The 26,125-nt window shown below is 40.6% G+C and overlaps 1 protein-coding gene and 1 pseudogene across 1 annotated transcript; both read left to right on the top strand.

The window, feature by feature from the left end:
- Positions 1-319: 319 nt before the first annotated feature.
- LOC108999516 (probable pectinesterase/pectinesterase inhibitor 51) lies at positions 320-3,647 on the top strand. The gene is made up of 2 exons (XM_018976423.2): positions 320-1,359; positions 2,700-3,647. The coding sequence occupies exons 1-2, from the start codon at positions 432-434 to the stop codon at positions 3,383-3,385; spliced, it is 1,614 nt and encodes a 537-aa protein (XP_018831968.1). The 5' UTR covers positions 320-431; the 3' UTR covers positions 3,386-3,647.
- A 1,568-nt stretch (positions 3,648-5,215) lies between these two features.
- Positions 5,216-7,159, top strand: LOC108999169 (annotated as a pseudogene).
- Positions 7,160-26,125: the final 18,966 nt, after the last annotated feature.

The following is a 26,125-nucleotide window of genomic DNA, read 5'->3' as shown; positions in this document are numbered from 1 at the left end:
TAAGAAAGGACGTTTTTGTGGGGGGATTAGAACTCGTGATCTTATTATCCTCTTTCTCTGTATTTTGTTTATAATAAATTGCATTGTCGGTCGCATGATACATCACTTGGAATCATGAAAAGTCCAAACAGAGCATTCCCCCAGCCGTTTGACGGTTTGAGTTTGTATACGAAGACGCTGGCGCACAGCTCGCTCAACTTCTCCCCTACCGAATAACCATAACAACCCGTGACTTTTTGAGTCTTACCAATCCCCATCAATCTCCCGTGAACCCAGCCCCGCCTTCCATTGTCCTTTTCCACTGCGCGCTATTTTAGTGGATCGATTCGATATGGCCACTACTCATCAAAGAAAATCCACAAAACTTGTCCATAAAAGCAAGCTCCAACACCTTCCTGTTTTCTAAGCCATCCACACTTCTTGTAATTTCCATGGCCTGCATCTTCTTTGTCTCCCTTGTCCTTTTTCTTTCCCTCTCTACCGGTGCCGTCAAACCCAGTCCTGATGCTCCCTCCTCCATCTCTCCCGCGATCCGCCAGGCCTGCAAGGCCACTCTCTTCCCTATCCCATGCGAGACCTCTTTGACCCAATCCAACCACGTGCCCCCCAACCCCACCCCTCTCCAGCTCATCCAGTCCGCTATCTGGGTCTCCTCCCAGAACCTCCACACCGCCCAATCCATGGTCAAGTCCATCTTGGACTCCTCTGCCGGGAATGTGAACCTCACCTCGACTGCCAAAAACTGCCTGGAGTCCCTCTCAAACTCCGAGTACCGGATCTCTCGGACTACCGAAGACGCACTGCCACATGGAAGGATCAAGGATGCGAGGATCTGGTTGAGCGCCTCCTTGCAATACCAACAAGGTTGCTGGTCCGCGCTCAAGTTAGTGAACGACACCCAGATGGTGAACTCGACAATGTCGCTTCTGGACTCGTTGGCTAGGCTCACGAGTAACGCGCTGAGCATGGTGTTCTCGTACGGTATTTTCGGGAACGAGATCGGGTCGTGGGCCCCGCCCAAGACCGAGCGGGATCAGTTCTGGGAGGGAAGTGGCGGCTCTGGGTTGGATTTCCGGGGCGGCTTCCCGTCGAAGCTAAAGGCGGACGCGACCGTGTGTAAGGACGGGAGTGGCGGGTGCTACAAGACGGTGCAGGAGGCAGTGAACGCCACACCTGATAACGCCGGGCAACGGAAGTTCGTGATACATATAAAGGAGGGGGTATACGAGGAAATCGTCAGAATCCCATTAGAGAAGAAGAACGTGGTGTTTTTAGGAGACGGGATGGGCAAAACGGTCATTACGGGGTCGTTGAACGTCGGCATGCTTGGGCTTTCGACATACCACACAGCTACAGTTGGTAAGTCTTCCTTGTTATTGTTTTGTCTTTTCTTTTTGGATATTTGTTTTTATTTTCAAGGTTGTGGATGGAGTCAATAAATACTGTTGGGGAGGTGCTCATGATAAATTATTCTAGTTGATTTTACAGCCTTTTGCACTTAGGTTTTCACTTCGGGGCGTGCAAACGGTAGGTAAGCGGCTGTTTATTCGGTTTTATGTGGAATAAAAAAAATAAAAAAAAAAGGCAAAAAAGAAAAATAAGTAAAATAAGACCTCTCTCTTTCTCTCTCTCTTTTTTATTCCCATGGCAGTTGGACTTTGTAGCATTTGAAGATTGGTCCATAGCACTCCCCATAAGTGATTCTAAAGGAAGCAGACTGAAATAGAGACTTGCCCACAAAAGAACCCTCCAAGACAGTGGTGGGGGAAGGCAATTTTGTATCAAAGAGCAACCTTGGAGGAAGTTTCGAGCACTTGGTGGTGAGGTTGGTGAGAGTGGTGTAGGGCCTGGGCTTGCCTGGCTCTTCATCCCAATGAAATGGGACTGAGGCTGAGGAGTGGAGTAGTGGGGTTTGCATCATGGGGTTGGGACGGAAATGAGTGGTAGCTTTAGAATGGAGCTTGCCTCTCCCATGGTTCCCATGTCTCTCTCTCTCTCTCTCTTTCCCTCTCTGGGTGCTTTTCAGTGTTCCCCCATCTTAGACACGTGCACTCATAGAACTAGTCCAAAAGCCTAAACCTAGAATCAATAAAAGTTAGAGAAACTTCATAGGCTCAGATCGAGAGCGCTTTCAACCTTGAGTTCGCCTTCACTCCCTTAAATCCGATGCTAAATATCAAAATGTTAGAAAGCAAAACAAAATCTAGTCTTTTAGTTACTTTGTGCTCAAATGCAAACAAAGAAACACCGAAAAAGAAGAAAGAAAAATAGTAATTGAAGTTTGTTTAGAATGGTGGCAGTCTACTTATACGAGAGAGAGAGAGAGAGAGAGAGAGAGAGGTCGGTTGGAGGAGAAAGGAGCGAGGAGATGGAGGGATGACAACTTAAAATTCTGAAAGAGAGAGAGAAAAATTAAGAGAGAGAAGGAAAAATGAAAATACACTGACGTGGCTATGATGATTGTAAGCCGTTTACACCATGTGCTTGCAAGTAGCATTTATCCTTAGGTTTTTCCATCAGTTTGTCACCTTACATTGTATACATTCCGTACCAAATAAAGTTTATGATTAATGCCCAAGACTATTAAGTTCTTGAGTCATTATTTTAACCATTGACTTGGGTTAATCCCTTCTTGTTCTAGAGTTGCTTTGAAAAAAAATTCCATTCTTGTTCCTTATGTTTGAATCATTTTGGAACAGGTGTTCTTGGTGATGGATTCATGGCCAACGGCCTCACAATCCAGAATACGGCTGGTCCTAATGCACACCAAGCAGTGGCCTTCAGATCAGACAGTGATCTATCCGTCATTGAGAACTGTGAATTCTTAGGCCATCAAGATACACTCTATCCTCGTGCCCTCCGCCAATTCTACAAATCATGCCGCATCCAAGGAAATGTGGATTTCATTTTTGGAAACTCAGCATCAATTTTTCAAGACTGTCAGATCTTAGTCTCCCCCCGACAAGTAGATCCAGCAAAGGGCGAGCAAAATACTATCACTGCACATAGCAGAAACGACCCTGCACAATCCACAGGTTTTGTTTTTCAGAATTGCTTGATAAATGGCACTGAGGAATACATGGTACTATATCATAACAATCCCAAAGTACACCGTAATTATTTAGGGAGGCCATGGAAGGAGTACTCAAGGACAGTTTTTATAAACTGTAACTTAGAAGCTCTTATTACACCAGAAGGCTGGATGCCATGGGATGGCGATTTTGCATTGAAAACACTCTATTATGGGGAATTTGGGAATTCTGGACCAGGCTCTAATTTGTCCCAAAGAGTAACCTGGAGTAGCCAAATCCCGAAAGATCACATACTCTCATATTCTGTCGAGAAGTTTATCCAAGGAGATGAGTGGATTCCATCTTCTTCGTAATTAGCTTCAATTTTTGCAAAAATATTGGCCGAAATGTGTCTGGAGCTCAACAACATTGGGAGATTCCAAATTTTCGACTACGTTTGATCTCCATTCATATGTGGTATCTCTTCACAGTGGGGCTCTTATGCTTGAGCATGTTGCTAGTCTTCTCTCTCCTAGCATCTGTTTTGTAACTCTAGGGGAGGTAGATGAGAGTTGGATGGGTGTAATTTCTACTTCGTCGTATAAAATAAAACTTATTTATTTATTCTTTTTTAAATTTCCACAGGGTCACTGTTACTCATTGAATTTTGATGTAGGAGGTTGCCACCTACAAAGTCGCACGTTGAACAAATGTTAAAGAGAGAAAAATGACATAGACAATACCGAATAACATGGACTTTTTCAATGCTAGTAATGATACAAAGGCATTGGCATTTGGCCATCAATTTCTTGACTTGCAGGATACGTGAAACTCGAGAGAATAATAATCCACAGGCCTTTAGCATAAGTGAAATTCAATTGAAATCATTATTAATGTCAAGAACTTTGACAACGTGAAATTTCATTCACTACCTTTCTAGAGAAATATGGTGTTACATTTCCCCTTTAATATGTGTAACGCCCTTGCAAGGCTATGTTTTGACACACTTACATTCCACACTATTAAATGATCAACTTGAGTTTAATATCATTTGTGATAACATAAGAAAAGTTCAAACTACGCCGAGGCTTATATTCGGAACAACAAGTTAAAAGTTAGAATTCTAGCGTTATTGAAGTCGTTATAAATGTCAACAAGTTCTTCCTAAATATTGGATGATTTTATTCACTACTCATCTAGTTATATGAGGTGTTACATTTATGGCTTAGGAAATTATTACCTAGCTGCTGTTTTTTTGGGTTCATGCTACCAAACAATGCTACATTATCAAACAACCTCATTGTAGTCGGAAAACCAATGAATATGACACCTTTTTTAAATGTTTGGCATGCCTCACCTTCTACTAATTATTATTATTTTCATTGTTATTTGTATCATCACAATGGCAATACCATAAAAAATGTAAACCGATAGAGGGGAAGAATCTTAGCAAATGCCTCGAGCCAAATTTGACAAAGCTACATAAAAAAAAAAAAAAAAATCCTAAAAAATAGATTAGAAGGATCTTGTGAAGTATTTTCTAGACCCAAACTCCAAGAGAGTGGTTATGGTGGTTGATGGGAAGCAGTCTAAACAATGAGCTATTTTTTAGGGCCAACAACTTGTATTGTGTTGTGCAGCTGTGCGGCAGTGATTGTTGATACTTTGTGGTTGTTAGTCTGAGGTAGATGGTTGTAGTTATATACATATGATATTTGCAGTCTCTAGTGTTTGCAAGTTTTGTATACTCTTTTCAAAAAATATGGGTAACTTTAGAACCCATATGAAAAATTAATTTTTTAATAATAGATACCAATTTTTTCTTAAAGAGTGTGTGGAACTTACGTATCTTAAAATTGTATCTAATATTACTCTTAATAAAATAGAACCAATCAAACTTTGGGTAGTACTTGAGACTCATAGATTTTTTAGAAATGATAGTTATAGTCGTGGAGTGACATGGAAAGAAACAATTTGTTATGTAGCATGAATGCTCTTCTGTGAGACTGTGACTGACATTTTGTCTGTTGGACAACCCTTATACTCTTAACACAGTGTGAGACAAACCAATTTCATGTCTCTTGAGGTTTGATAAAATGCTTATAAAAGAAGCGATTGTAGTGTTAACCATCAAACTATGAGGGAAATGACCTCAAGTAAAGATACAGAACGGGGATAAGCCAGGTAGAATTTCCACTAATGAGATGGTTAATGACTTTGAGGTTACAAATTTGAGGTTTCAATTGTTTAAACTTGTGTAGCGGATTATAATTATGAATGGATCAAGTTTTCCAACCACTTTGCATAAACATTACAAGTTTGCACATTAGCCTAGGCTTCTGCAATGCCTGCACGCTGCACCATAGTTAATAGCATTAATTCGACAGTGGCTCATTGAGAAGTGCAAATTCTTAGGCAATCAAGATACACTCTATGCTGCTCCCTTCACCAATTCTACAAATTATGCCGCATCCAGGCAAATGTGGATTTCATTTTTGGAAACTCAACATCAGTTTTTGAAGACTGTCAGATCTTAGTCTGTCCCGACAAGTAGATCTAGCAAAGGGCAAGGAAAATACTATCACTATCACTTCACATAGCAGAAATGACCCTGCACAATCCACATGTTTTGTTTTTCAGAATTGCTTGATAAATGGCACCATGGAATACATGGTACTGTATCATAACAATCCCAAAGTATACATTAATTATTTAGGGAGGCCATGGAAGCTGTACTTAAGGCTAGTTTTTATACACTGCAACTTAGAAGTTCTTATTACACTAGAAGACTGAATACCATGGGATGACGATTTTGCATTGAAAACACTCTATTATGGGGAATTTTGGAATTCTGGACCAGGCTCTAATTTGTCCCAGAGGGTAACATGAAGTAGCCAAATCCCGACAGGGCACATACTCACATAATCTGTCCAGAATTTTATCCAAGGAGATGAGTGGATTCCATCTTCTCAGTAATTAGCTTCAAATTTTGCAGAAATATTGGTCGTAATGTGTTTGGAACTCAACAATATTGGGAGATTCCAAATTTTCTAATACATTTGATCTCCATCCATATGTGGTATCTCTTCACAGTGGGGCTCTTATGCTTGAGCATGTTTCCAGCCTTCTTTCTCCTGGCATTTGTTGTGTAACTTTGGGGGAGGTAGATGAGAATTGGATGGGTGTAATTTCTACTTCGTCGTATGAAATAAAACTTGTTTATTTATTTATTTTTATAAATTTCCACAGGGTCACTGTCACTCATTGAATTTTGATGTTGGAGGTTGCCACCCACGAAGTCGCACATTGAACAAATGTAAAAGAGAGAAAAATGACACAAACAATACCAAATAACATGAACTTTTTCAATGCTAGTTATGATTCAAAGGCATTGGAATCAATTTCTTGACTTTCAGGATATGTGAAACTCGAGAGAATAATAATCCACATGCCTTTAGCATAAGTGAGATTCAATTGAAATCATTATTAATCTCAAGAACTCTCTCTTTGACAACGTGAAATTTCATTCACTACCTTTCTAGAGAAATATGGTGTTACATTTCCCCTCTAATATGTGTAACGCCCTTCGAGGTTACGTTTTGATGCACTTACATTCCACACTATAAAATGATCAATTTGAGTTTAATATCATTTGTGATAACATAAGAAAAGTTCAAACTATGCCGAGGCTTATATCCCAAACAATAAGTTAAAAGTTAGAATTCCAGCATTATTGAAGTTGTTATAAATGTCAACAGAATTCTCATCGACAACGAAAGCTCCGCAGACATACTGTTTTGGGAAGCTTTAGTCAAGATGGGAATCGAAACTTCCCGGCTGGTGGCCGCCCCCATACCCTTGAAAGGCTTCTTTGGAGGCATCGTTCGGCCAGTGAGAACCATCACCTTTTCTGTCCTGGTGGGAAGTGCCCCATGCGCGGTTCCCATTATGGTCAACTTCCTAGTGGTGAAAACTCCATCAGCCTACAATGCCATCATAGGAAGACTCACCCTCAACTGCTTAAAGGTCGTCACGTCGACCTACTACTTCAAAATGAAATTCCCAACTTCCCAGGAGGTGGGAGAGGTTTGAGGGGAACAAGTGTCGGCAATGAAGTGCTATGTGCAGGAGTTGAAGCAAAAAGATGAAGAACCTGCCTGGGACTGCACCAAGGGGACGAAATAGGCTGGACAACGCTAGAAAAACAACAGCAAGCTCTATCCATGATTTTCCTGGCCTAGTTTCAAGGGGGGAAGGAATAGGGCAAGGCTTTCAGGGCAATTCAAAACATCGGCTCTATGATCTCGCCTTACAAGTACGGCACCAACAAATAAAAACAAAATACAATTAACAAGATACACAGCGACAAAGTCATCAACAACTTACCTCTCGCGAGTCACCACAGGGAAATGTAAGCCTGAGTGTTGCCTTGTCCCTCCCGCAAGGGAGAGCTAGTCAGTTGATGGCAGCCTGAAAACAAAACGTAACTTTTTTGCGAACGTCAACAGGCAGGAGCGGGTTCAATAACAAACTACCCGAAAACTTACTTCCTCTCGAGACACCATAGGGAAAGGTCGGCCTAAGGGTGGCCTTATCCCCCCAGCGGAGGAGAATGAGACTAGCATATGGCCCTCCCGAATACATTACCCTGACCTCCGTTGCAAAAAAGTGTGGGATCGGCACCGGCCTGACCCAACACTTGCCTTCCCTATGATATTAACGAGCGGGAGCGGATCCAATAACAAACTGCCTGAACAACTTACCTCCCCGCGAGACACTACAGGGAAAGGTTGGCCTAAGGGTGGCCTTATCCCTCTAGTGGAGGAGAGCGGGACCTGCATATAGCCTTCTCGAATAAATTACCCCGACTCCTATCACGGCGAAGAGCGGTCAACCTACTGCCACCCGAACTTACCTTCCCACTGGGTACCAAAGGGAAATGTAGGCCTTACGATTGTCTTATCCCTCCCGCGATGGATTGCGGGTAGTTCTCAGCTATTTGACGTCAGAGATTTTTACCTTTCTCATATGTGTCAACAGGCAGGAGCGGGTATAGAAACATATTACCTGAAAACTTACCTCCTTGCGGGACACTATAGGGAAAGGTCGGCCCGAGAGTGGCCTTATACCTTTCGTAGAGGATAGCGGGACCTGCATACGGCCCTCTAGAATACTTACCCAGACTTCTACTGCGACTACGAGTGAAGAGTGAGTCTAGCACCAGCCAGGCTAAAAGAATTACTCTTCCCTGTCATGTCAACGAGCGAGAGTGGATCCAATTACAAACCGGCATACAACCCTCCCGAATCAATTAGCCCGATTCTCATCACGACGAATGAGCGAACTGCTCTATTGGCAGCTCGAAGAAGTTACCTCCTTTGGGAAGAAAAAAGGGCAGGCTAGCTTGAGGTAGCTCGACCCATCCCAATGGAGAGCAGGTTTGAGTCTTACGACTACCAAAGAGAGGAAGCTTCACGGAAAAGAAGCAAAGAGAAGCCGCACAAAGCCTTGGCAAACAAAGAAGATACAGAGAAGGTACAATCGGGTACACATATTTACTTTATTACTCAATGCAGAATTACAAAAAAAAGAATGGGGAAAGCAACAGGAGTACAAGAAGAAATACAGCAAGGAAAGCACGGAGACAACACAACAAATAAAATATGGAAGCAGTACAACAAGCAAGGCGTAGAAAACTACAGTGCAGGGTTAGCTGAAAATAATATGCGGGAAGTACACAGTCTAATGCACAAAATCATTTTATTAACTTTACTACAATGTTAAAGGTAGGTTACATCATGAAGTCACATTATAAGGGAAAAGTTACATCTCAAAGCCGCTTGAAACCACTGAACTACAAACGATAATTAGCACTGGGAACCTCATGCATTCCAAGGAACTGCCTGCAGTGCCATCGACTCCACGCACACACATATGAGAGAAAAGTCAAGGGAAGGATTTGAGACTGCAAACCCTACTGAGATTGTCTCAACGGCTATGGACGACGAGCACATAATCGCAAAGCTGGTGGAGTCGACCCTACGGGTGCGACCTAGGTTGAAGATCTCCACCATTACGATGTGTCGAAAACACCAGAAAATGCCAGCTGACTGCCAAAGATACAATATGCTGTATAGTTGCATAGGACCAGAGGAGGAGGAATGTTCTGGTGAAGAGGTGCTCTCGAGTGCAAAGAAACCAGACTAGTAAACTGCAGTCACCTATGGGGAAAGCCACGGCAAAGACGGCGCCAAGAACCAGAGCGCCCTAAGGGCCAACCTCAATGAAGGATTTCGACTGAATCGAAGAGATTCTCATATCAAGATAAGCAAAATTGAAGAGGGAGGCGGCCACCAGGACGACGAGGCCGTTCACCAGTGCAACAAAAGCACTTCTCCACTGCAAAGAACCAAGTGGGGCAACTTTTGAAGTGGGGCCTTGTAAGCAAAAAAGGCAAGAAAGAGGAAGCATAATAAGCAAAAGGGTGGGAACGAAAATGAAGGGTCTGGAGCTCCATTAGCAAAGTGGGTGGCTCCACCTTCTGATACAAACGCCACCACCACTGGCGGTGACCTAACCGCCATCGGAGGATTTGTTGCCCACTAGGGTGAGAAGAGTACATCATGGCAAGGATGAACATGAAAACGATATGAAGGAACTTCGAAAAAAGAGAAAGGCAGAAGTGATTATGATGAAAAATTTAATTGGGAAAGGGGTCCTTATATAGGCAAGGCGAGCGTTGACCTACTCATCATCAAAAATTCTCCAATCACCACCGAGTGCCACGTATCCTCCCTCTAGATGATCAGAATTCCTTGGTTACCGCAACCGCCGTAGCACGTATCTGTTGATGTGATGGGCATAGTTAATGCCAATAAAGAAAAGAGCCATAACTCAGAAACTGAAGGGACGCCATTTAATGATAAAACGTAATTGGCGAAGTGTAGCCACATACGTTAAAAAAAAAAAAAAAGAAGAAAGGATGTGGCTAGCGGGGTGACCAAACTTCGGCCTAATGACCCATACCAGCCGCAACAGTTGAATACTTCAGTTTGTTCTCTTAAAACTTGTCTAAATACTATTTCACTAACATAACTACTATCTGCAGTATAAAAATCAGTTGATCCCAGTCAATAGAACCAACTCCACTAAGGGGGAACCCTGTCAACAACTTCCCTCCCACGGTGACACTTAAGGGGAAGGTTGGCCTAAAATGTTGATTTGTCCCACTTGCAGAAGAATGCAGGCCAGCCCTTGACCGCATGAGAAGCAAAACCTCCACCAGCAGAATCTTCCCCTACAAGGTGAAGGATGCCAGCAGCGTAGGACGGAAAGAAAATGAAGGCACAATAAACACGGCCACCAGAGCAATAATCGCGGCAATAACGAGTGTTTAAGGGGCGACAACCCGCGGAGGAGAAACAATCTCAGCTTGAACGGCCAGCGGGGTAGGCGAGAGAGTCACGGACAAGGAAGAAAGGGAAGGCAAGCAAAGGCAAGAGCATCATGAGTAAAATATCTGTATTAACTAGTATATCTCTGTGTACAAGCCGCTAGATGATAAAGTGCAGACGCATGTTCAAAAAGTAAAAAGAAAAAAAAAAAAGGGAAGGTACAACAAGACTCATAAAGATCCTATATTTTGGCGCCAGGAGTCATGGCCCCAACAATGGCAGAAGCAGGATAGCCCAACTCAATGACCTTGGAGACAAGGTCGACTAGATCCCCCGACGTCCGTAATGGCATGAATCCGGTCAGCATCTTGCTTTTCCCTAGATCGTGGTTGCATTCAAAGGACACCTTGTTGGTTGGGATATCATTAGGCGCAAGTCGCTGAATATACTAGGCAAAAGATCTTGAATGCAACTCTGGGCTTTGGAGTAGAAATGACTGCATCGACTTGAAACCTTTATTGACCTCTTGCCCCCACACCTTATTTGTAACACTCGGACCCAAAATTTGTATAGTTGGACTTTAGATTTTTTATTATTTATTTCTTGGAGCTTGATATTTTAAGTTTTATTTTACGAACTTGAGTAGTGATTTTTTTATTTTATTTTCTTCACACGTTTATTTTTTTCCGCATGTTTATTTTTTTTTTATTTCCTTCTCCTTCGGTCTTTATCTCTTATTTTTTTTTTCGTAAGTTTGTTTTTCTCGTGCATGTCGCGCATGCTCTCACACAGCTCATCTTCATCCGCTAACACGTCTACTCCTCTAGGGTTTTCTTTTCTTGTTCATCCACCTATATATAGTTATATATATATGTATGTGAAGATAGCTCGCGCCGTTGCCCTCCCACACGAAACCATAGCCCACCTTTTTCCTCCTCAGCCTCCATCCCCTCGGCCTCTCTTAGTTCACCAAAGCTAATCAGCATGCCGCGACGCCGCCAAGCACTGTCAGCGTCTGTACCTCAGCCTCTCTTAGTTCACCACCTCAACCGTGCCCAGCCAGACGAAGCTGCCACCAGCGCCCTTGAAGCCTCTGTTTCAAGCCTTGACATCCACCATTTCTGACATCCGAGTAACACAGTAGTCCAACTACTATAAGTCGTTGCACTCACCCTCCACCGAGAGCTCCATTGCGTGGTGATCCCACCTCACGAAAACCACCACCGCCAGCCACCCCTCTCACGGAAGACTCAACAGTTTATTCCCCTGTTTTTGGCCTCCCGAAACAGAGTTCCACCCACTGGACCACTGCACTGCACCACACCGCTCCAGCCACTCCAGGCCGTCGCCACCCGCGCGGATAAGGGCGCTGAACACCCTCAGGCCACCCCAGTCGTAGCACCCTCACGGTGAGTTTCTGTCCTCTTTCACGCCGAGCCATCTCTCTGTCCCTTTCTCTTTCTGCGTGAGGTCTCTCACTCATCTCCCTCTCTCTCTCTCTCTCTCTCTCTCTCTCAGTGCCTCACCACCGTGACCTTCTTTGCTGCTTCGCGCGCAGCTCCTCCCTTGGCAGTGAGTACCTCACACCCCTTTTCTTACGGTTTTTGCACCGAGACCGCGTGAATGCATTTTGCAATCTGTGTAACTTTTATTTAGCATGGTATTTGAAAGTGAATTACAGTTTTACCCTTAGTTTTAGAATGTGTTAAATTTGATATATTTTGGTATGTTTTTACGTGGTTTATACGGGTGGTAAAAGAAAAGTTTACATACAATAAATAGGATTTTCAAATTGTACTTTGGTAGCAAATTATTTTAGTAATTGTGAAATTTTATCTTAAACTTTTAGATTACAATCAAAGCTTTTTGTTTATTATTATTTAACGAAATTTTTACTTGTACTTACCTTAAATCGCTTAAGTATTTTAACATGTTATTAAGTAAAGGTTTATTTTAAGAGTAAACAATATTGGTGTATTGTTATTTCTACATTTTAGATATATTTTAGTCTATTTAATAATAGTTATGGTTTATTTTTAAAATATTTTGGGATGATTATATTACTTGGTATTAAGCTTCATAAGTTGTTTTCATTAGTAAATAGATCTGACTTTTAAATGTTTTAGTCATAGTATTAAATTAGCATTGACGATTTTAGAAAGTGATGATTGGTAATTTTAGGTTTTGAGGATTTTAATAGGTTATTTTAGAAGCGTAGGATTGAATATCGAAATATGAGATTAATTGAAAATTTACGAGAATTATGTGATTATTTATAGGTGACGAGTAATTATTTTTCGTCCTTTGAGGAAAATTCAGAAAAAAGCTAAGAAGTGCAGGTAAGCGGGGTTCCTATGCTAGACTTTGATTAAAATAAAATTAATTGAGGTCCTTTTTGAAAAATGTGCATGTTTTGGTTATGAAAAGAAATCTGGAAACAACCTCAGATAATTGTTCTGCATTACTCATGAGATTCTGTTTAAGAAGAAATTATTTTCTATCATGACTAGTGTAGACATGAGCTTATTTTTAACATTCTGTTTCTGAACTTTGAAAATGAGAGCGAAGATGAAATTTTTGCATTAATTATGTTGTGATATGATTTTGTTCTGTTCCGAAGATTTTTGTTCAGTACTTTGTTTGGATAAGACGTGATTTATGAAAACCTTTGCCATGACTCTCTGATTCTGAATTTGATTTTGTTTCAGTTCTGTTCAATTACGGTCCAGCCACGGGTAATAATAGTGGATACGGCCCAACCACGGGTTACAATAGTGGATACGGCCCAACCACGAGTTATAATAGTGGATACGGCCCAACCACGGGTAATAATAGTGGATATGGCCTTGCCACGGGTTAGAGTAGTGGTCTCTGTTTGAGTGCACACCTTGGTGATAGAGTATTTTATGTTCTGCTTGGCTATCCGCAGATGCACAACCCTACCACGGGGGTTATACATGGCCTCTGTTCTGATATGATGTTCTGATAATGATGATGATCATTTATGCTATGCCAAAGAATATTTTGAATGAAATTATTTCTAAATCTTCGCTCTGATATTTTTGATAACATGCTTTGCTTCCGTATTCTGAAAATGAAAATATTTTGTTCTGCATTCTGATTTCTGTAAATGCTCATGTTTATACACTGGTATATGTTCTCTGCTTACTGAGTTGTTGATAACTCACCCCTTATCTCCAATTATTTTTCAGATGATTTTTTAATAGACCAGCTAAGGATCAGAATTATGGAGCAGCGGTGAGATGATTAGTAAAGCATAATGGATTACTCATAGAAGATTTCTGAGAAGTGGCAGATTTTATTAAGAGACTTTGTAGTATTCTGATGACGTTATATTTTGGAGTCTATAAATATATTGATGAATTGTGAGTTTTAAGTTATAGGGAGTAACTCTTCGATCCCTGCGGGACCGGGGCCTTACAGTTGGTATCAGAGCCAGGTTTGAATTCTGCATACTATAAACCTTGGAGGTTTAGATTTCTGTGGGTTCATAGAATGTAAAAATTTCAATATAAGAACTTGAGGACTATAAGGACGATGATGTGGATATTTAAGGTTTTAGATTTTGTAAGACTTTATGATTGAGTTTTGAGATTTTGATGTTTTGGGAATTTTAGGTCCGACAAGCTAAATTTGTGGAATATAGGAGATAATATTTAAGGTTTAGATTTTGAAGTTTAGATTCTAAGATGTAAGACAGTTTAGAGAGATGTCGGGTTTACAATTATAGATGGTAGGAATGATTATATGAGTTGGTTAAAGATATGGCTAGGAATGGTTAAAACAAGTTTAAGATTTCATTGATTTATTTATTTGTTTATTTTACTTGTTTTTAAATATTTTAGCGGGTATTTATATTTTGTTTTTAACATATTTTGTTTTTTTTCCCTAGAATGAGTTCAAAACTTTGGAGATTTGAGATTCTTCAGATTTTATGGACTGAATATTTGGATGTTTGAGGTTTAGAGATAGTACATACTTTAAGAATGATTTTAAGGAGATTTAAGGTCGTATAATTCTGCGGGTTTCAAGATATGAGTTTTGATGATATATAAGGTTTTAACACTTGCGGACCTATGGAATAAGATCCACGAAATCTGAGGTTTTAGATTTTGCATATTTTTTAAGGAAACAAATTTTTATGGCATTTGAGATTTTAGTAGGCGTATTCTGTGGACTATAAGAAATATTTCTGACAGGTTTTAAGGTTTAGATTTCAGGTTGAATTTGTGGAACGAGTTTTGATTAGGAACTGAAGATTTAGACTTGTGATATTGATGTATTAGAGTCGACATACATGTTGGGAGACTTTGCAAAATCTAGCCAAAAAATAAAAAAAAAAATGTATGGACTAGTTAAATGTGGAGGTTAGTTCTTTTCCGATGTATGTGTTTGAGATTCAATGTTTTAGGACTATAAGTTGTTACAGTAAGCAGCGGAAGCGTGGTTGTAATGATATAATAGTTTGAGAGTGTATTTCGTTATTTATTGAGGTTTTATATTAGGTGGAGATTTTGGAATTTATTAGTTGGTCTTTAATTGTATTTTTGAGGTTTATATTCTAGACTTTAAAAGGCACTGTATGCGAATATGTATGGCTAGAGAAATTATGGGAGAATACGATCGACAATATGGGAGGGTTAGAATTTGAAATATTAGGTTCGACAATTGCGGAATATTAATTAGGTTTGACATTATGATTAATGAATGGGTTAGGCATGGAATTGTTGTAGCGGATAAATATTTAGGCCTTGTTTGTGGTACTAGCGAATTTCGAGGACGAAATTTTTTTAAAGGGGGGAGAATGTAACACCCGGACCCAAAATTTGTATAGTTGGACTTTAGATTTTTATTTATTTATTTATTGGAGCTTGATATTTTAAGTTTCCTTTTACGAACTTGAGTAGTGATTTTTTTATTTTTCTTCACACGTTCATTTTTTTCCGCATGTTTTTTTTTTTTTTTTTATTTCCTTCTCCTTCGGTCTTTATCTCTTATTTTTTTTTTGTAAGTTTGTTTTTCTCGTGCACGTCGTGCATGCTCTCACACAGCTCATCTTCATCCGCTAACACGTCTACTCCTCTAGGGTTTTCTTTTCTTGTTCATCCACCTATATATAGTTATATATATATATGTATGTGAAGATAGCTCGCACCGCTGCCCTCCCACACGAAACCATAGCCCACCTTTTTCCTCCTCAGCGTCCATCCCCTCGGTTCCTCGCACCCCAAGTCGTGCAGCACCCCAAAGCTAATCTGCATGCCGCGACGCCGCCAAGCACTGTCCGCGTCTGTACCTCAGCCTCTCTTAGTTCACCACCTCAACCGTGCCCAGCCAGACGAAGCTACCACCAGCGCCCTTGAAGCCTTGACTTCCACCATTTGTGACATTCCACCATTTGTGACATTCGAGTAACACAGTAGTCCAACCACCATAAGTCGCTGCACTCGCCCTCCACCGAGAGCTCCACCGCGTGGTGATCCCACCTCATGAAAACCACCACTGCGAGCCACCCCTCTCACTGAAGACTCAACAGTTTATTCCCCTATTTTTGGCCTCCCGAAACAGAGTTCCACCCACTGGACCACTGCACTGCACCGCACCGCTCCAGCCACTCCAGGCCGTCGCCACCCGCGTGGATAAGGGCGCTGAACACCCTCAGGCCACCCCAGTCATAGCACCCTCACGGTGAGTTTCTGTCCTCTTTCACGCCGAGCCATCTCTCCGTCCCGTTCTCTTTCTGCGTGAGGTCTCTCACTCATCTCTCTCTCTCTCTCTCTCTCTCTCTCTCTCAGTGCCTCACCACCATAACCTTCTTCGCCGCGTCGCGCGCAGCTCCTCCCTTGGCAGTGAGTACCTCTGTAACACCCCATTCCCGAAAAGACATTTTAAAATTTTCGAGGAGCCAGTGTGCTACTACTAAACTTAAATATAAAAAGCTTTTCCTTTTTAACAAAGCACCAGATACAAAAGAATTCCATAAAATAACAAACTTCAATAAATACTGAAAATTTAAAATAAAGTCTGCGGAAGCATTTATTAAAAAATATACAGAAGTCTTATGTGCTTATCAAAATAATTTATTTAAACCATAGAAATAATCATAGCAAAATCTGTCTAGGTCTCAGCCTTGTCTCCCGGAGTCAAGTCCTGTCCTGCAGTCTCATCTTCATAAATGTCATCACCTGGGGGGGGTTTAAAACATGAAAAATAAACTAAAATGAGTCGAATACTCAATAAGCAACACATCATACAGTAAACATAATAAACATAAGGTGTCTTGAAAAGCGTGCATATTCATAAATACATGCATAACAATCATGAGCATGAACATTAACTTATCTTTCCCTTATCATAGGCCGTTACCCACTGTTGACCCCCGTGAGTTAGGGTTAGCGAATCTAAAAAGATTCCAATTCCGCCCGTGGCCGCGGGTTGTGGAATCCATACATAAGGAAGACAATACTGGGTGCACTACCAGCATGCACGACCTGGCAATGCAATATGCCCATAACATAGGTACCGTTTTCATATCATAACATAGGCCGTCATACTTGCATACTTGTCATTTCATAGATTTCAAAAGAAATCACATACATACTTGTCATATCGTATCATAGATTTCAAACGAAATCGTATTCTTTCATAAATGTCGTGATACGTGTTTCATTGCATAAAATCATGATTTTTCTTTTATAAATAATTTTATGAATAATCTTCACATAAAATCATGCATTTCATAAATAATTTTATGAATAATCTTTCACATAAAATCATGCATTTCATAAATAATTTCATGAATAATCTTTCACATAAAATCATGCATTTCATAAATAATTTCATGAATAATCTTTCACATAAAATCATGACTTTTTCATAATTTTATCTTGTTTTGGGTACGTAAAAAGGGTTTCCAATAAAGGGCATACATGCATAATATCTTTTATAAAAAGACAAACAGCTCACTGTACTTAAGCGTAAGGATATGATCATGCTACTTACCTCGTAGCGCTAATCCAATATTTCCGGGCGCGACTGATTTCCTATAAGATAGACACGTAGTTTACGTAAATTTCTACTTAAAGACATACCTCTTAATTAAACTAGAAATTCCAACTTAATCTATATTTTTCATTAACTTTGATCTTTCAAACTCTAAAATCACATTGACTCCATAATATTGACACCAATTCTGTATATCTAGAGTTTATATGCCGAACTTAAAAATACAACTCTATCACTATGATACAAATCTAATTAACCTCAAGTCCAATAAAAAATATAAGTCTTTTTAAAGATCATTAGAATTTTGTAAGAGTTGAAATCTAGCCCATAAATATAATACTGTACTACCTGAGTCCAAACAAAAATGAAAATAAGCCCATCTCACCCTCATACGGGCCTAAGGCCCAAGGCCCATCAGAAACTAAGGGTTCTTCCTAGAACCCGAAACATGGCTAACCAAAACTAAGGCAAAACAGAGTTGAGACTGACTCTGCGATGGTCCGAAACTCACCGAGGGATGAAGAAGCTCACTGCGATGGTAGTCTGGGTGGCTGGCAGGGGGTCACGACGGCACAACCGAAGGCTCCACTGAGTATGGTGGTGCAATGCAGTGAGAGAAAGAGAGAGAGTTTAGAGAGAGAGAATTCTGCTAAACCGAAAATAACCGAGAGAGAGTGGAGGCTAGCGACGATCGTGGGTTTACCGGAAGGGAGTGGGCTCGACGGAGTTCGGTTGGTCAGTACTTTCTGTGCCGTGGGAGAGGTGGTTCGGTGTCTCTTACGGTGGCTACTGTGGAGAAGGTGACTGCATGCTCCGTTTCGGACGTGCAAAAACAGTGGTGCGTGCGTGGCTGCTACGGCGTGCCTTGGCGGCTGAGGGTGATCCGATGTATTCTATGGTGGTCAGTGGTGGCGTCGGCGAGTTCTGTGGCTTACGGTCGAAGAGCTCAGTGCTCTGTTTTTTAGGGCTAAAACAGGGGAGGATGCAGCGGGTTTATGGCTTTTTCGAGGGCGGGCCGTGCGGTGGTTCTGTGCGTGTGGAGGAAAAGTGAACCAACACGGAAGTGGGATTTACGGTGGAGGGAGAGGTGGTCTGCTGGACGAGCTTGAGGGAGATGGTGGAGCTTGTCTTCTCGGACGTGTGCAGCGGTTTGAGGGGAGGAGGTTTGTGGCAAGTGCTCTGTGTGCGTGAGTGTATAAACAAATATAGTGTCGTGCAAGCGGAGGAAAAGAAAGGAGCCGTGCATGCGTACGTTTGATGCGCGATGGGAAGACTCACGATGGGGCATTGCGGCTTGCATCCGTATGAATATATGTTTCAGAACCTAGAAGAAAACCCTAGAAAGAAAAAGAGACGTGCATGTGTATGTGCATGTGAGTAGATTAGATTTCGCGTTTGAAATTCAAAGAAGAAAAAAAAAAAATCCGGCAAGAGGAGTTGTATTATGAAGAGGATTCAAGGGTTGGACAGAAATAATAATAGTAAAAATAATAATAATAATAATAATAATAGAGCCTTAATAAAATTATTCAAATTTTATCCCTAAAAAAAATTATAGGGTCGGGTCGTTACAACCTCGCACCCCTGTTCTTACGGTTTTTGCACCGAGACTGCGTGAATCCATTTTGCAATCTGCGTAACTTTTATTTTGCATGGTATTTGAAAGTGAATTACAGTTTTACCCTTAGTTTTAGAATGTGTTAAAGTTGATATATTTTGGTCTATTTTTACGTGGTTTATACGGTTGGTATAAGAAAAGTTTACATACAATAGATAGGATTTTCAAATTGTACTTTGGTAGTAAATTTTTTTAGTAATTGTGAAATTTTATCTTAAACTTTTAGATTACGATTAAAGCTTTTTGTTTATTATTATTTAACGAAATTTTTACTTGTACTTACCTTAAATCGCTTAAGTATTTTAACATGTTATTAAGTAAAGGTTTATTTTAAGAGTAAACAATATTGGTGTATTGTTATTTCTACATTTTAGATATATTTTAGTCTATTTAATAATAGTTATGGTTTATTTTTAAAATATTTTGGGATGATTATATTACTTGGTATTAAGCTTCATAAGTTGTTTTCATTAGTAAATAGATCTGACTTTTAAATGTTTTAGTCATAGTATTAAATTAGCATTGACGATTTTAGAAAGTGATGATTGGTAATTTTAGGTCTTGAGGATTTTAATAGGTTATTTTAGAAGCGTAGGATTGAATTTCGAAATATGAGATTAATTGGAAATTTACTAGAATTATGTGATTATTTATAGGTGACGAGTAATTATTGTTCGACCTATGAGGAAAATTCAGAAAAAAGTTAAGAAGTGCGGGTAAGCGGGGTTCCTATGCTAGACTTTGCATTAAAATAAAATTAACTGAGATCCTTTTTGAAGAATGTGCATGTTTCGGTTATGAAAAGAAATCTGGAAACAACCTCAGATAATTGTTCTGCATTACTCATGAGATTCTGTTTAAGAAGAAAGTATTTTCTGTCATGACTGGTGTAGACATGAGCTTATTTTTCACATTCTGTTTCTGAACTTTGAAAGTGAGAGCGAATATGAAATTTGTGCATTAATTATGTTGTGATATGATTTTGTTCTATTCCGAAGGTTTTTGTTCAGTACTTTGTTTGGATAAGACGTGATTTATGAAAACCTTTGGCATGACTCTCTGATTCTGAATTTGATTCTGATTCCTTTCTGTTCAGTTACGGCCCAGCCACGGGTAATAATAGTGGATACGGCCCAACCACGGGTAATAATAGTGGATACGGCCCAACCACAGGTAATAATTGTGGATGCGGCCCTGCCACGGGTTAGAGTAGTGGTCTCTGTTTGAGTGCACACATTGGTGACAGAGTGTTTTATGTTCTGCTTGGCTATCCACCGATGCACAACCCTACCACGGGGGTTATACATGGCCTCTGTTCTGATATGATGTTTTGATGATGATGATGATCATTTATGCTATGCCAAAGAATATTTTGAATGAAATTATTTCTAAATCTTCGCTCTGATATTTTTGATAACATGCTTTGCTTCCATACTCTGAAAATGAAAATATTTTGTTCTGCATTCTGATTTCTGTAAATGCTCATGTTTATACACTGGTATATGATCTCTGCTTACTGAGTTATTGACAACTCACCCCTTATCTCCAATTATTTTTCAGATGATTTTTGAATAGACCAGCTAAGGATCAGAATTATGGAGCAGCGGTGAGATGATTAGTTAAGCATAATGGATTACTGATAGAAGATTTCTGAGTAGTGGCAGATTTTATTAAGAGACTTTGTAGTATTCTGATGACGTTATATTTTGAAGTCTATAAATATATTGATGAATTGTGAGTTTTAAGTTATATGGAGTAACTCTTCAATCCCTGCGGGACTGGGGCATTACATTATCTCAGAGAGTCAGGAACCATCTTAGCTGCTTATGTAAGAAAAGGTTGGCATCTCAAAGGCTCGTGCACAATTGCTCAACCCGGTCAACTTCCCCCTGCAACTACTTTTTCTCTGATTGTTCTCGGGAGAGGTCAGCCCGGAGATTGTGATTGATTTGTTCCAGTCGGGTTTTCTTCTCCTCCAACTTTTTCTTGGGCTTCCAAAGACGACGCTCCGACCTTGTCAACGTCTTACGCTCATTTGACAAGTCCTACCTCAGCTCCACGAGTTCGGACTTCAGCCATTCATTCTCTTCCTTGTGGCTTTAAGCACGATCTAAACACCCCAAAGCAGCCGCCTCCTAATCGTCCACAATAAAATCCGCAAGCTGTGAAGTGCCCTGATGACACAAAAGTAATGTTAAGAAGAGAAAGAGAACAGAGACAAGAGAAGGAGAGGAAAGTTGCAGTCAAACCACACGAAAGAAGGATGAAAGGCATTCGACAACCCGCCCCACAACATCATCTCGGCTCCCTTCCATGGCCAGTTGAGACAAGGAAGGGAGGATCTCCTCAAGATCAGCAAACTTGGAAAACTCCTTGGGGACCTCGGAGGGAGCAGCCAGGTCATCACTTAAACGCCCCATGTGAGGGCCAATAGTAGCATTCGGAAGAGAGTCGCCACCTGCAAGGAGCACCGCTTGAGTAGGCAGGTCGACAACTGGGAGCCTCAGACCAGCATCAGTTGGGGCTGAAGAATTTGCAATAAAACACGTCAGACTCTCGAAGATCTCAACATTGGGGGGGACTGACCTCACATGCAACCTTTTGCACCAGCATGGATACCTGAAAAAGCTTCCCTTCCCTCACTGGCCTCCTCACGAGAGAGATCCTCGGTAGTTGAGTGAGACGAGAAAGGGGGAGAGACCTAAGAAGTAGAATGCTGCCCCTCTTAGAGAGGAGAGGATGCAAAAATATTCACGAGGAGGTCGCCGATGTCGACCTTAACCCCGGGTGCATCTTGAATCATCATCACCAGAGAAGGTACCGCGGGAGGACTGGCCACCTGTTAGACCGCTATGACCATAGCAAAGGCCACCTCGGTAATCAAATGACCAACCTCCAAAGATGCCGCTTCCTGCTCCAAAAGGACCTGAACTCCGGGAAGGGGTCTGTCCTCGGCAGACCTTGTGAGATTTCTTCCTTTTATTTGAGAAAGGAAGGCTCGAGGTGCGCTTTCGGAGTAGGGCAGCTTGTGGCCGCTCAGTCAGCGACCTATCACTAGAAGAAAGGTGCCCCAAGGGAGGCAAGGAACTCTCTAGACTTTCCGTAGAAAGGAGAACCTTGGAGCAGACGTCATTAGGATGTTTCTACACCCACTCCCGCACAATCACGAGGCGCGTTGATTAGTAAGGAGTGGCTATTAGATGCACGACCTTACCCTCTAGAACTGTTCCCCAATCTGTATTTATGGGGAACTCTCGGCGGCCACTTGACCCACCAAGAACTCCCAACCATGGCCCGAGACAAAGAAAAACTTAAGGGAGCAGTCTTTTACCTTGCGATACCGTTATTCTAAAGTAACCAAGGCATGGGACGCCTTGAAACTGCAGACATTACCTTTTAAGCGAAGCACTCTGTGCGCTAGTAGAAACTCGTGACTAGAAATGTCAACATCCTCTGGGTAGGATTCCAACAGTGCCCATCGCTAGATGATGCTGTAACAGATCAATAACCTCTAGGCATTCAGATGCAGTTGTGAAGGGCCCAATCCCAGGCGGTCCAAAAGTTTGCAGATGGGTCAAGGAAAGGGCAGTCTCAAACCACACAAAAACATGGAAGGAATAGGGCTACTTTGTTGGAATGGCCATCGGAGTCAACAACACCCTCACTCGGGCATGGGACTTCAAAGGCGACGGTTTCTGGCACTCGACATGTGGAGGCCAATGAGGCCAGTATGGATTTATTGGTGGACGAGCGCCACCCACTCCCCAAAAACACTGGACCAGTGTCTGCAAAAATGCTGGGTTGAATGGGCTTTTCAGGGGCCATCGCTGCCGAAGGGCAAAAAAGCGAAGAAACTGATTGGAAAGAAGGCGAGTAAAAAAGACAAGAATGGCAAGACAATTGTAAAGGAATGAAAAGCAGGCCAGGACCCACTCCACGTTTTATAAAAAAAGGCAACGGGAAGGCTCCCACAAACCATCGAAACGGGGTACACATCGCTTCGGTTTTCGAGAATCTAGTTCACAAAGCGACATCCATGCGAAGAGTCGCCTGACATCTCTTCATTAATGAGCTTAAGAAGGTGTGATGAAAAGATGAGCCCATCATGAAGGAGCATCGTCAGAAGTAGCCAACTCGTAGAAGCCCCCCTCCGGACAACTGAAAGCCTTAAAACAATATTTGGCCTTGGGAGGAGGGTGAGGCAATTCACAATAAAAATTCCCACCACCTGTGAGAATTAGTGGGGTAACTGTACGGGAGATTTCCTCCCCTACCTAAGGCCCAGGAGGCCCAGCCAAGCCCGACCCAAGCCAAAAGGGGAAAGACCTGGCCTGCCAAGAGAACCCCCTATACATGACCTGAGAAAAGAGACAGTGCAATAGGAGATGTGACTCGTCGAGACTTGATGGTCTGAGATCCCTCGGGTAATGTCCAAGCATCAAGTGCCCACCCACTTGGTAGGCGCAACATGTGGAGGATCATCAATCTACTAACAGGGAAAGTATGGACAGACCAGGGGAAGAGCAGAACAAGGGAAGAAGGTTGGAGAACCACGCCTCATTTAATGACCCTGCAGCCCGGGCGGCTCACCACATTAATTGAACCGTCATAGGACCACGCCACATTTCAAGAATCTGACGGAATGAACAGTACAAGGACTCCAGATCCCATAGCAACATACCTGATTTGCTCACTGAATATCTAGTATAAATAGCTAATCCCAGGTACGAGAATTCTCTTTGATTTTTGAAGTTTCCTCACTTATTTACTACACTCCAAAAACATTTACTGACTTTGGCATCGAAGGCTCCCCAACTCCAAGGCCTCCCTCTCAAGCCACATTCATCATTCTCCTTACAGAGCCCATTGTAAAGACCTGAGTTGTTTGGAGCCTGGTCCAAGGGTGTGCGAAACATGACATCAACAGTAAATTTATATCATTGTGTAACTCTGGGGGAGGTAGATGAGTATTGGATGGGTTTAATTTCTACTTCATCGTATAAAATAATTTTTTTTTTTTTTAAATTTCCCCTAGGTCACTATCACTCATTGAAATTTGATGTTGGAGGTTGCCACCCACTAAGTCACACGTTTAACAAGCGTAAAAGAGAGAACAATGGCACAAACAATACCGAATAACATGGACTTTTTCAATGCTAGTAATGGTACAAAGGCATTGGCATTTGGCTATCAATTTCTTGACTTGCAGGATATGTGCAGTTGCAACCAGAAGTCCAATTTCACGGCATGCGCTCTTAATAGCTTGCCGACAAGGTTAAGGTTCCCTTAAAACAGTTTATTGCTCATTTTGTATGGCTCATTTCACTTTTTACTCTCTCAACATCCTCAATGGATTAGCTAAAAGCTAAATTTATCACATATTTAGCTATTAGACCCAAAAATATCATCACAACGGATTAGCTAAAATCTAAATATTTGAACTTTAGCTACAGTGAACACCAAAATCATTTCTAAATTTGCTAGTTACTGTAGATACACCAAATGTATATTTTATCATTTCTCTCTCTCACTGCTTTCATGTCTACTTTCAAGTTGAATGAAAGTAATATTACTAGGTGATATTTGGGGGGTATTGCTTCAAGTAAATTAACTATTTAGGGGGCATGGATTCAAGTAAATTAACTATTTTCAAGTAAATTTCTATATTTTCTAAGTAACTATTAATGCACAGCTTCAGTTTACTCATAAAAAAAAAAAAAAAACCATTAATGCATGGCTCATGTGTTGGGGGGCCTCGCATGGTACCAGGCCTTCTCTTTTTTGTTTAGACTATGATTACTAATTAATATATAATAGGTAAAATGGTAAAATATGATAAAATAAAATCAATTAATAACTAAAAAAATTAAATATATTTTTAATTATTAATTACTCATTACTATATAATGAATAAATAGATAATCCAATGTATGAATTTGATATGAATAGCAAAAGTCAAATTCATCTTATATAATTTTATTGTTATATAAAGAGAAAATAGTTATTCGAATGTGAGGACTTATGTGAAGAATAACCAAAAGCTGAACTCATTTTACATTCATCAAAAGTGTACTTTAGTTTTGACTAGTGTATTGAGGATGCTTAAGGGAGACTTAAATTCAAGCAATAACTCGAAAGAATCTTTTTACTGCCAATAATATCCTCCTTTTGATATGATTATCCATGTCCATATGCCAAATAGGACCATGCTTGGGAGAGGTGACATGGGAGTAGGACTGAACAAAAAAGCCGGCTGATTTCTAATTTCTTTTTTTTCGGGCTGACTCGACCCGGAATTACCTGACCCGATTAGCTTCCGTATCGGGACCGGAATTACCCAACCAGTTTAAAAATAGCCAGTTATTAGCTGATACCCAAATTGAGCACTGCGCCACTCATCACCCCAATATCTTCTTCTTCCATTCTTCAGATCATTTCCCATAGGCAAAGCCAATTCTGAATCAGCAAGAAGGTGGTAGTCATACTGCTTCTCCATCCATGGCTTCTGAAGAGAAATGACTAATCGATCAAGTTCGATGGGGAGAGACATGTACACTTCTAGCCTGTAAAAGATAACAGCATCATTGCCGGTGGCTTGCATGAAGAAGTTGACACCAATGGCAGCTATGAGAATTCGGCAGATGGGTCGAGATGGAGTTAACATAAGTTCTTTCCAAACACCTTGCCCATGCCAGTTGCTTGAAGACGAAGAAGTAGAAACATGGTTGGAGAATATTTATCACTATTAAATATAAATAAAAAATAAAATCACTATAATATATAAATAAAAAATAAAATCATTATAATATATAAATAAAAAATAAAATCACTATTATATATAAATTAAAAATAAAATCACTATAATATATAAATAAAAAATAACATTACTATAATATTTATCACTATTATATATATATAAATAAAATCATTATAATATTTATCACTATTATATATAAATTAAAAATAAAATCATTATAATATTTATCATTATTATATATAAAAGTAAAATAAAATCACTACAATATTTATTGATATTAAAAAATCACTATAATAAAATCATTATAATATTTATTACT

This window comes from Juglans regia, chromosome 1, assembly GCF_001411555.2.
Source record: "Juglans regia cultivar Chandler chromosome 1, Walnut 2.0, whole genome shotgun sequence".
In the NCBI taxonomy this organism is placed as follows: Eukaryota; Viridiplantae; Streptophyta; class Magnoliopsida; order Fagales; family Juglandaceae; genus Juglans; species Juglans regia.
This window is presented reverse-complemented; position numbering and strand designations above follow the sequence as displayed.

What these genes read in the sequence shown, in the direction of transcription:
- LOC108999516 (XM_018976423.2), top strand. Translation starts at nt 432, where the DNA reads ATGGCCTGCATCTTCTTTGTCTCCCTTGTCCTTTTTCTTTCCCTCTCT. An exon ending in ATACCACACAGCTACAGTTG is followed by an intron (nt 1,360 to 2,699) that starts GTAAGTCTTCCT and finishes ATTTTGGAACAG; the next exon opens with GTGTTCTTGGTGATGGATTC.